Consider the following 10949-nt stretch of genomic DNA (forward strand, 5'->3'; position numbering starts at 1 on the left):
TATAAATAATGATTTACATCTTCAATCAAATTCATTCTAATCAAACAGTTTCACTATTTCAGAGGACTAAAAGTAAACAAGTGAGAAAATCATTTGTTGAAAGTTCTTTATTCTCAGCTAAGGTTAAAAAAAACATTTAAATGTGTAGAACTATACGTGTAAATATACAATGAGAAGTAACATTTTTACATCCAACTATATTGTCTCATACAGGCTGTGCAGACACTTGGCAGTGGTTGGAGTGGTTATCCTGTCGTGTGTTGTCCTGAGGATTCGCCTTGAGTTTCCTGACCCGACTGGACAGTATGTTGGCTTCCGCCCGCCCCTTGACTACACCTGGACACATGTCGAGCCACCCCTCCTTCTTTTTTAGAGCCAGGTATTTTCCGCAGCTCCTCCATGAATGTTTCTGGTTCCTGAAACACCTCCTCCAACACCAGTGCCATCAAGTCCCAGACATGTCCTGTAAAAAAGTAATTCAAGAACAAAAATCTATTTCATAATGTTTGGTTATTGCTCATTTTACACACTCACATAGACTGAGACTGATCTTCTCAGTAGAGAAGCCTCTGGATGTCACAGAAATACACGGATTATCACCAGATAGCCTTGAGCTAACAAAGCAAGTGGATTTTAAATGAAGTTGCTACGTTGTAACGTTCAATTTTTACAGCTAATAATTTAAATAAAACTATTTTATGACAGCGTCGACCTCAGAGGGTTTTAAATCACCTTACTTACATGTAAAGTATTAACAGCCAAAGACTGCATTGAGTTGTGCCTGTGTGCATATCTGCTTCCCTCTTGCACCGCAGCACAGCCACAGAAGATGTCTGTTGTGAAAATGTGTTTTAGCCAATCAGAGCACAGTCTCACTAGCCAATCACAGTACATGGCGGAAACACTTGGGAAAAATTATTACCGGTTACAACGGTAATATTTACAGTCTATTGTTTACATGCCTTCATGTAACACCGACTCTACCCATGTCTATGTACTGTACCAGAAAGCTATCACTCCCAAGATGTGGCAAAATGGAGCCAAGACCTCAAACATCTCCAATTCAAACGCAGCAGACCGTGAAGATGAAAAATGTCCACAGATAAATCTGCAGAAGAACAGGGTAAATTTCCTAACGTTATCTAACTGGCTATCGTAATGTAAATTCATTATACATATAACTATGCCCACTAGCTGGCTTATGTTAGCATGCTTTATCATAACGTGTCATTATAGGTGGTAAGTAAAGTTTAATGCATTTTCATTCATTTAAAATAATTAACTATGCAGCATCATAAGTTTGTGTGAACCCTAAACACACACACACACACACACACACACACACACACACACACACACACACACACACACACTTATCATACTAATCATTTACTTACTAACAAAATTGAAACATTATGATAAAGTATGCTTTATTAAAGATGCATTAATATGTACTTCACTTTACTTATTCTTAGTCTTGTTCTTTTCTTTTCATGTTTCATTTTGTCCAGAGCCATTACAAGTGAGAGTCACTTCAACAGAAGTCACTCATTTTGTGCCATTTACATCCAAGAATCACCATCCTCAGTGACAGTGGCCTACAGAGGTGTACGTATACAGACACTTTTCTATCAACCACCATTGGTGGTTTATTGACCCAGTGACAGGCAGCCACACACAACCTGGAGAGAGCAGTGGCCTTATAGAAGGAGAAGGCATGGTGACAAAGAGCGACTTGGACAGAGGCCCTGCTAAAAGATCATCTCTTACTATTTGAGTGGACCTACTGGCTAGCAAACTGTCATAAAGATGGTCCTTTGGGAATATTAATTAAGGACCCAAGTCATAGGTACCGCTTGTAGGAACACTACCTCACCCTCTCTTAAACCCACCTTGTGCCGGTATTCTGTTTTGGTGTTAATGTTGAAGTGAATTAGTCCTTAATCTTAGAGATCATTCAAAAACATGTTCTATACGCAAGGGTGTAACTTTGAGTTGAACATTAGGGGGGGGTTGAGATTTCCGCCTGTGAAGCAGGTTTGAGGACATGACCCGCATGAGAAAATCTTTAACTCTATATATATATATATATATATATATATATATATATATATATATATATATATATAAATATAATATTTTGACATAAACTTCATATATTTGCTCAAGTAAATAAACATATACACACACAGGCTGCATGAGCCGCCACTCAGGTAGAGAGACAGATCACAAGCATAGTGAAAATATAACATAAATCACATTCACAACAATCAAAAGTTTTAACCATAAATTCAAAGCAACATATAAGACAACTTCCCAACACAACACACCTTACAATCAAACAGGACTATATACTTGACTGAACTTTACATTGCAGCAAAACGTTGTCATTTTCTGAGGTTTCAGATGAGCAGGTAGGAATGGTATGCTCTTACAAGGCACAATTTAAATACAAAAAGTCAAAAAAGCAACATCGACATGATATCCTTCTCATTATTTCATGGAACAATCATCTTCATGTATATAGACGATCTTTGGCTGATCAAGTGACCGCACAGAGCTCTCCTGGGCTCAATGATGACAAAGTCGCCTGTTAACTGAATAGCAAATCTGACTAACTGGCTAAGACACAGCACAGCAGAAAGTAGGACTAACTTTTGTTCAGTTAACATTATTTGACTCGTAAGTGGTGGCACTGGAGCCCTAGCAGTAGCGTACCTCCTGTTGGGAAGATATTTTTATTATTTTGCCCAACCAACAACTTAAAATTGTTGGTTGGGCTTTCTTTTTCTCTCGTGCTGGCTTCATACATACACGGGGAGAGACTTATAAAGAGAGAGGAGGGAGGGACGCACAGGTCTGAGGTGGGCAAAACCAAATCTCAGAGTGGGAGGGGGCGCAGACAAACGTCACTATTTTTTACTGCTAAATTGAAAAAATCTACCACATTGTCGTGTTTATAATACTTAACATTCATTATCAATAATTATGATATCATATTGGGTGGGTTGTGGTGGCTGGTTTGGATTATTGGGTGGGTTGCAACCCACCCATCCCCCCCATAAATTACGCCTATGTCTCTGCGGTTAACTCCTCTTGGAGACTCTTTACTTTTAGTTGAAAATGTTGTTTTTAAAATAAGATGCAAGGGTCATGTCTGTGAGAAACAAAGTGAAATTGTTAAATCTCCTTTTTGCTATTCCTTTCAAAGAACACTAAAATTCTTACATCTTCTAAATAAAGGATGTTGAGCATGATGTAAAAAGTTGCAATTTTTTTTAAAATTTTGAGTAAGTGTGGAAAAGAGATGGTTTTCATGATGATTGTATTCGATTTGTTAATGTTTCACTGAAGTTTAATAGCTCTGTGATTGATTCAAATTTACAAGGCTTATTCAGAGCATTAATAAATGGTTTATTATGGTTAAGTAAGGCTTATTCAGAGCATTAATAAATGGTTAATTATGGTTAAGTAATGCTATTCAGAACATTAATAAATGGTTTATTATGGTTAAGTAATGCTTATTCAGAGCATTAATAAATGGTTAATTATGGTTAAGTCATGCTTATTCAGAGCATTAATAAATGGTTAATTATGGTTTAGAAATGCTTATAACATAGGTTAGGCTGTAAGTTAAGAACGTCTACATGAAGATAAAGTAACAATCTAATGTCTACATGAAGACCATGGTGTGGTCCACTGATCTCAACTTTTACCAAAAATAAGTCACCAGTTGGAGGATGGACAAGTGAACAGTCATTAACCTTTAATAAACATGAATAAAAACAGTTTTGTCTTAATGACATGACTTTACTGTGAACTTCAAGACATGTATCTAAATGAACATCTTTAGCAACCATTTAGTAATATTAGTTAATAGGCTTAATTAACATGTAAAACCTTAGTTAATGTTAACAGGAGACATCTGTTAAGGGTTTCTTAATGTTCATTATTGTATGAATTTACTGTTAATTAAGGCTTATTACTGCATTAACTAATGTTAACAGCATCCTTAATAATCCTAAATAATGTATTAATTAATATCGTAGATAACATGAACACACTTAATAAATGATTACTAGACACATTAGTTAACTGTTAGTAACCATTAGTTAAGGCTTAATAATGCCTTAACTAATGTTAATTAATGTACCCTTATTGTAAAGTGTAACCATCATTCCTAATGTCACTGTGGGGATATCTGTCAGTTATCCAAAAAGCTTGTCAGAAGCCAAGTTGTTGAAGTAAAAAGTCTGACATGATGAGAAATATTCTTGAAATTTAGCGTTGTTGTTGGATCTTAACTAGTGAGCTTCACAAAATGTAATGTTTGTTAGATTTTAATAAGTCAATAACTTCCTGTTTTTGTCTTGAAACAGATTTTTATTTATTGAATGTCATAGTATTATTAAAATGTTATGAGTGAGACTGTGATATAATATTTCATTTTGTCAAATTTACAATAAATAGGACCTCTTCTCTCACATCCTAAAAGCTGACATGCTAACCACTTGAACTGCACAAGTAAAGCTTTTATTGATCAGAAGATTAGAAAGTTAAGAAGAGTAGAAAGTGTATTTAACTGTCAAGAAGAACAACAAGCTAAAGAAATACAGTTTTGTAAGAAATACATTTGTTCTAAACTGAGAGAACATGTTGGTCTGTTTTCTCCTCATTCTCTTTTCCTCCATGGAGCTCAATGTCAAAATGTTGTCCACATTCATACTGTCTATGCCATGTCCAGCTCAGTGTCTTAGGTTGTTGTTATTTCTATCTTGTATTATTTCCTGTTTTGGGTCACTAACTTCTCCTCTCGTTTCAGATCCTTCACTTCCTGCCCTCATGTGTTTCCCACCTGTGTGATTGTCTGCCCCGTCCTGATTGTTCCCAGCTGCATCTCGTTGTCTTCCCCCTCACCCTAGTATTTAGCCTGTAGCTTCTCTTCCTTCTGTGCCAGTTCGTCTTTGACCCCTGTGAGAAGCGGTCAAGCCTTTTGTTTCCTCTTTGATCACTTTTTTGGATTCTGTCAGCTGAAAGAGTAAAGACTGCGTTGTGAGTCGTGCTTTTGGGTTCAGTTACCTGTGGTGTTGTTACAGTCTATATGTTCGTGTCAGCATTGGCAAGTCTGCACCAGTTCACAGCGGTATAAAGCTTTACAATGGACTCTTTTCTCAAGAAAACATACAGAATTAAGTCTGCAAGAGGACTCAGCGTAAAGAACATGCCAGATAAGACACCCAGATTTCGGTCAAATATGTTCATGTACATGAGAATAAATAAAATGATGCTGGGCAGGAACAGCAGTGTGTAAATGAGCAGCATCATGACCAAGATTCCAACAATTCGACATTTTTCTTCAAAGGGGATGGAGACAGAAGCAGAGAGGGCTCTGAGGGTCCCAACCAGGAAGAATATTAACAGTGGGAAGGGAATGATGAGGAAAATGATGGTGATGATGATATATATCACTTCAACAGGAACCCAGAGAAGCTGAGAGAAGAGAAACAGAAGGAGGAAAGTGACAGGAGGTAAGAGCCAGGCCACGACACTGACCACCACAGAGATCTTGATGGTTCGTTTGAAGCGGTACCACAGTGGGTGGGCGATGACCAAATATCTGCAATAAAAGATGGACACATTGTCTTTGAGGAGGTGCAGAATAAGTCAGAAATATTAAAGTCAGAAACAGACGTAGCTATAGGACGTATAATTACCTTTCCAGTGAGACACACACCATGAAGCAAACACTGGTCATTAGGCCACTACTGTAAATATAATTTACGATGTTAAGAGACTGATGCTGATTTATCTCCAGAATGAGCAGGCAGCAGAACTGAATGAGGTCAGAAATGAGAAGGTTGATGACGTAGATTGGAGCCACATGATCCTTTCGTACCTGCAGAAAAACATAAGAAGACAATCAGTTGTAAACATGTTCTCATCCTTCTTCTGCCCAGCTGTTGCAGTAAGAGACTTGTATGTATTTTTCATCCATCTCTCATTGTAGTTGACACACTGGTATATCTGCAGACATGCAGCTATACTTTTAAAATCTCTTTTCTGGTGACAGCATTCAATTATGATGAAAGTTCAAAATCCGGGGAAGCACGTAGTAAAGTGTTTAGTGCGTGTGTCCAATGAACAGAGGCTGTTGTCCTCCAGGCGGGCAGCACGGGTTTGAATCCAACCTGTGGCTGCTTCCCATCATGTCGTTCCCCACTCTCTCTCTTCCTCATTTCTGACTCTGTCCACTCTCCTATATCTAAAAGATAAAGGCATGAAAATCCCCAAAACAATCTTCAAATGACAAACAACACTAATGTGATCTTCATGTGCTTTAAAAAAGATTGTGATGAAGGTTGGCCGACTGTTTGCTATTAGGCCAGTTCATTTTAGCATGTAAGCAGACAAAAATCTGCTTTATTCTTGTAGTAGCATTAAAGACAACGAACAGCTGGAGTTTATAATAATAGCATTAGTTTCACTGTTTGTCAGTCATAAACCAAATTGGACAATTTGACCTGATGATGAGGTCCAAATTTAAAAAACATGGGATCACAAAAGTTATTAGATTCAGCCTCTGCCCAGCATGAATGTTTGTACTGTATTTTATGGTCGCTGCACACAGTAGCTAATGAGTAATCCCACAGAACGAAGTTGATGAATTTGTATCGTTTAAGGAAAAGGAACACAAATATTTATACAATGTTTCCATTTCCTTGATATTTTTTTCTTAATAAAACGTGGGCTCAATAATTAGCCTATTAAAGCAGCACTATGTAATACCAATTATCTATTAAATCATTTCTAAATGAACTGTACAAGTCTTTACGACACACCCTCCAATTCAACTGAATCCTTGCCCCTGAGCCTGATCCATATGGAGGGGCAGCAGATCTCTATGGGATTTACTGAAGACGCCGCTGATGGAGCAATGAAACTGTGAGGCAGCAGAGACTTCAGACTGTGCTCTGCACTCTAGTCCATTTACCTGGCAAACATCTACTTATGTAGCACACAAGATGGACGAGCTGCTGCTCCTGACAGGACAAATACGGACTTTAGCAGATCCACTGCCCTGTGTTTCACTGAAACCTGGCTCAGTGAACACCTCCTGGACTTTCAGCTCTTATCATCCTCCTCATGTGACATCAATATATGCACACTGCTTTAACACAGTAAGAACTGTCTACCGCTCAAAAATTGATTGTTGATCTGATTCTGATCCTGAGACTGTTCCACAAACACATGGCACAGACAGTAAATGAATAAAGTCATGTAATGTACATACCAGAAAGCAAAGAGAATAGATGACCATGAGCGTCAGAGGAAGGCCGATACTAATGATGACGCATCTTACCACGTGCCTTATGAAATCTAATTTTTGGTTATACTCATCGTTGAAGTATTCATAGCTGCCATTCCAGTGGGTGATGTTATTATAATTTTCTGTCATTCTTCAGATTGAAACCTAGAGGTAAAGAGATCAAGACATAGGGAGTTTTTAAGAAATGTGTTGCACGGTGACATAAATGAAGCAATGACCAGCACTAATTTAAAAAAATTAATTAATTAAACAGGGAGACATTTACCATGTGTTTTTTTCTGCAAGTGTAAAAGCTGATGATTGTTAAATAGTTTAGTCAGACTATTTTTTATATTCATTTCTATGTTTTAAATGATCCCTTTTGATTTGGATACAGGCAGTGTGACATCTAAGAGGATGATTCATTGGTCAGGACTGCTGAATATGTTTAACATGGGGCTTTCATCATGGAGACTTTATTCGAGTCAAGATCATTTTCACAGATATGAATTGAACCTCAGGAAAGCACCAGATCTTTTTTTTTTTTTTTTTTATAATTTCAGATTTTCTCAGTTGTTGAAATGTTTTAATGTTTATATTTTGAATTTCAGCCAAACACAGTGTTCACTGAAATTCAGTTAAACAACAACCATAGCCAATCAAACATAGCGTCTCTCAACAGTGTTTTTTCAGACATTTCAAATATCATAATCTGCTAATTAAAGTAAATAAATGGGTCTTGAATAATCCTCCGCTGTCCTGATTCTGCATCTGATTCATCAATGTCATTAGATCATTTAACTCTAACTCGCAGGGAGAGTTTCAAAGATAACCACAAAACTCTTCTTCACACCTCAGCTGTTGTCATTTCCTGGAAAATTAAAACATTTCTAGAAATACATCTCAGTGGGTTATGTTGGTTTGGAGGAAAGGAAACAATGTGTGATTATATTAAGAGAGAAAAATATTAATCATTTGAATTTGTTAATATACGACGGAGGATTAGGGCCACGTTAAAAAAATAATAATAACGAGTTCGAGACCAGCCTGCGTGAAACTGATGAAAGGAGAACCCTTAAAGTCTTTAAAGAATAAAATAATAAAGTCGTTATTTAGTCTATATCAGAAGATCAGCAGCATCCTGTTCTCAAATGACAAACGTGCACATCTTGTTATACTTTAGTAAAGGTTTCACTAATTAGGAAATAGGCTACTTCCTTGTGTAGTCGGTAAAAACAGTTCAAGAGAAGTTTTCACTTCAACTTGTAAGACTTTGTTTATCTGTAAAATGATGAACAGGACACAAACTGTCTCTGCACATGAGACACTTTAACAAGGCAGACCGATAACAGACACAAATAGTTGTGTTGTTTACTTATGCAGATATGAAACTACACATGCTTTTGGCACCTCATCATCTTCACATTGTCTTTAAAATATCAGGACCCTGAAAAGATACTGAAGAAACTGAAGAAAGAACCACACTGACTGGGAGGATGTTGTCTGTCTGCAGAGGAAAAGACTTTAAGAGTTCTACTTTCATCATGTGCGCAGGCTGGTCTCGAACCCGTTAATTTACGAGTTTAATCTAGAAATTTTTGAATTTTTTTACGTGGCCCTAGTCCTCCGTCGTAGTCAATAAGCTCAGAGTTTATTTGCAAATAACTTTTAAGAGATTTATTTCAAACACATACTTGTGATTTTAAGAAATAACAGAGTAACCACCCCCACCAAACAAACATAAATATATCATCAGGTTCATATTTATTCTCAGGACTGTTTGCACTTCCTTTTCTTTTCAATTGTATTTGTAATAAGACCACAACACTGACATTTTAAAGTTACCAGATCTCACCTGAATGAAGTCCCAGCAACAATGTCTGATGTTTCTCTGCAGCCGAACTGTCTAAAGTGATTCAGATAAGTGTTGGCACACACGCACTCACTGATAATATAACAGACCTCTTCTAAGGAAGTGAGAAAAAAAAGAGTTAGGCATGATTATGTGTATAGTGAGGGAGGAAGAAACTGCAACACAAACACAAACTGTTTGCAATAAGAAAAGCCGATACCTTCTTTACATTTGAGAACTAGCAGAAGTAGCCTTGTTAGAATTAGTTTATTAAGTGTCATGTGTGGAGTAGTAATGTCAAGCATGTTTATGGACACTGGCAGCCCCCATTCTCATGTTTCTTTTTGGTTAGGGTTAGGGTTATATTTTATATGAACTTGTTCAATCATTATGCTATGGGGCGGCTGTGGCTCACTTGGTAGAGTCATCGCCTCTCAACTTGGAAGACCGAGGGTTCAATCCCCAGCTGGGCGACATGTCTGATGTGTCCTTGGGCAAGACCCTGAATTGAATTGCTTCAGTGGTGGTGTCTGAATGGGATAAGTTATTTCTGATTGATGATACTACATAGCAATAACCACCATCAGTGTGTGAATGTGTAGGTGTGACCTGCAGTGTAAAGGCACTTTGAGTAGTTGGAAAGCTAGAAAAGCGCTCAAGTCCATTTAAACTCAAGTCCATTTACCATTTACCGGCAGCCTTTTTGATTTGTTCCCCTGTAAACCTTTCCTTATTGATTGCAACAATTCGTTGGCTGTGTCAGTTTCTGTGGTTGTCTGTTACTTCTCTGCTGGTACCAGGGACGTACAAAGGCATCTGTAGTATTTGAGTAGGTTTTTATATGTTGTTAAAGTTGAGTAAGTCTCACAGGTACTTTTGGGGAAGCATAGGGGTCTTTGGTGCCATGCATTATTCTGTCCACCCAGATGTCCAGTAATATGCAGCCACGCTGAATTGATGTGCTTGTGTTTCTGTGTTTCTCCGGACCTTCAGGCAGACGGCCTGGAGGCAGGGCACATAGCCAGGACAGTTCAGGAGGAATCACCAGTAAGACTGACATGCAACCACTAACACGGGGAAACTCTGAAACAGACCGACAAAACTATACAATGAACTGACAACAAGAGGGAAGGACAGAGACTAAATAAACAGGGGTAATCAAACACAGGTGAGACCAACAAGACACAGGTGAGGACAATCAGGGCAATCAAGACTGGAGGGAAACACACAGAGGCAGGGAGAAAATACAAGACAAGAAACACTGAGGAAAATACAAAATAAATCATGAAACACTGAAGACACAGAGAACTCAAAACATAAATCAGGGAGATACAATAATAATTCACAATACACACGAGAACACAGAAACTTTACAACATAATACAGGAAACATTAAAGTCTAAACTATGAAACATTACAAAAACACACAAGTGACCAAATCATGACAGTTATGTTTGAGTAGTGAAAGTTAACTGACAGTCAGTCAAGTGCTGCACCTGACAGTAGTAAAACCACATGTAGCCTTCTTTAATATTAACTGTGTGCAGAACATTTTACAGAGTGAGAATAACAAGCAGTGCATCATATTTAAATTAGCAGGAGTGTGATACACGTACATAATTCAGTTGACCCAGATGTCCGGTAATATTAATTGATGTGCTTGTGTTTCGGTATTTCAGAGAACAAAGTAAAATAATTATTATAAAAACCCATGCACGCTCGGAAATTCCTGTTTGTACAAGTGTGCAACACATGCAGCAAAAAGAGGCCCAGCCATCCAGTTTGTATGGA

At 37.7% G+C, this 10949-nt stretch overlaps 1 protein-coding gene across 1 annotated transcript; it reads right to left on the reverse strand.

Moving 5' to 3' along the window:
• Positions 1 to 4324: 4324 nt before the first annotated feature.
• On the reverse strand, positions 4325 to 7467 carry LOC109981987 (G-protein coupled receptor 4-like). Its single transcript, XM_029276840.2, has 3 exons — positions 7292 to 7467; positions 5715 to 5896; positions 4325 to 5617 (listed from the first exon to the last, which is right to left on the reverse strand). Exons 1-3 carry the CDS (start codon positions 7454 to 7456, stop codon positions 5098 to 5100), a joined length of 867 nt encoding a protein of 288 aa, XP_029132673.2. The 5' UTR covers positions 7457 to 7467; the 3' UTR covers positions 4325 to 5097.
• Positions 7468 to 10949: the final 3482 nt, after the last annotated feature.

The sequence above is a fragment of the Labrus bergylta genome, chromosome 20 (genome assembly GCF_963930695.1).
Source record: "Labrus bergylta chromosome 20, fLabBer1.1, whole genome shotgun sequence".
NCBI lineage: Eukaryota > Metazoa > Chordata > Actinopteri > Labriformes > Labridae > Labrus > Labrus bergylta.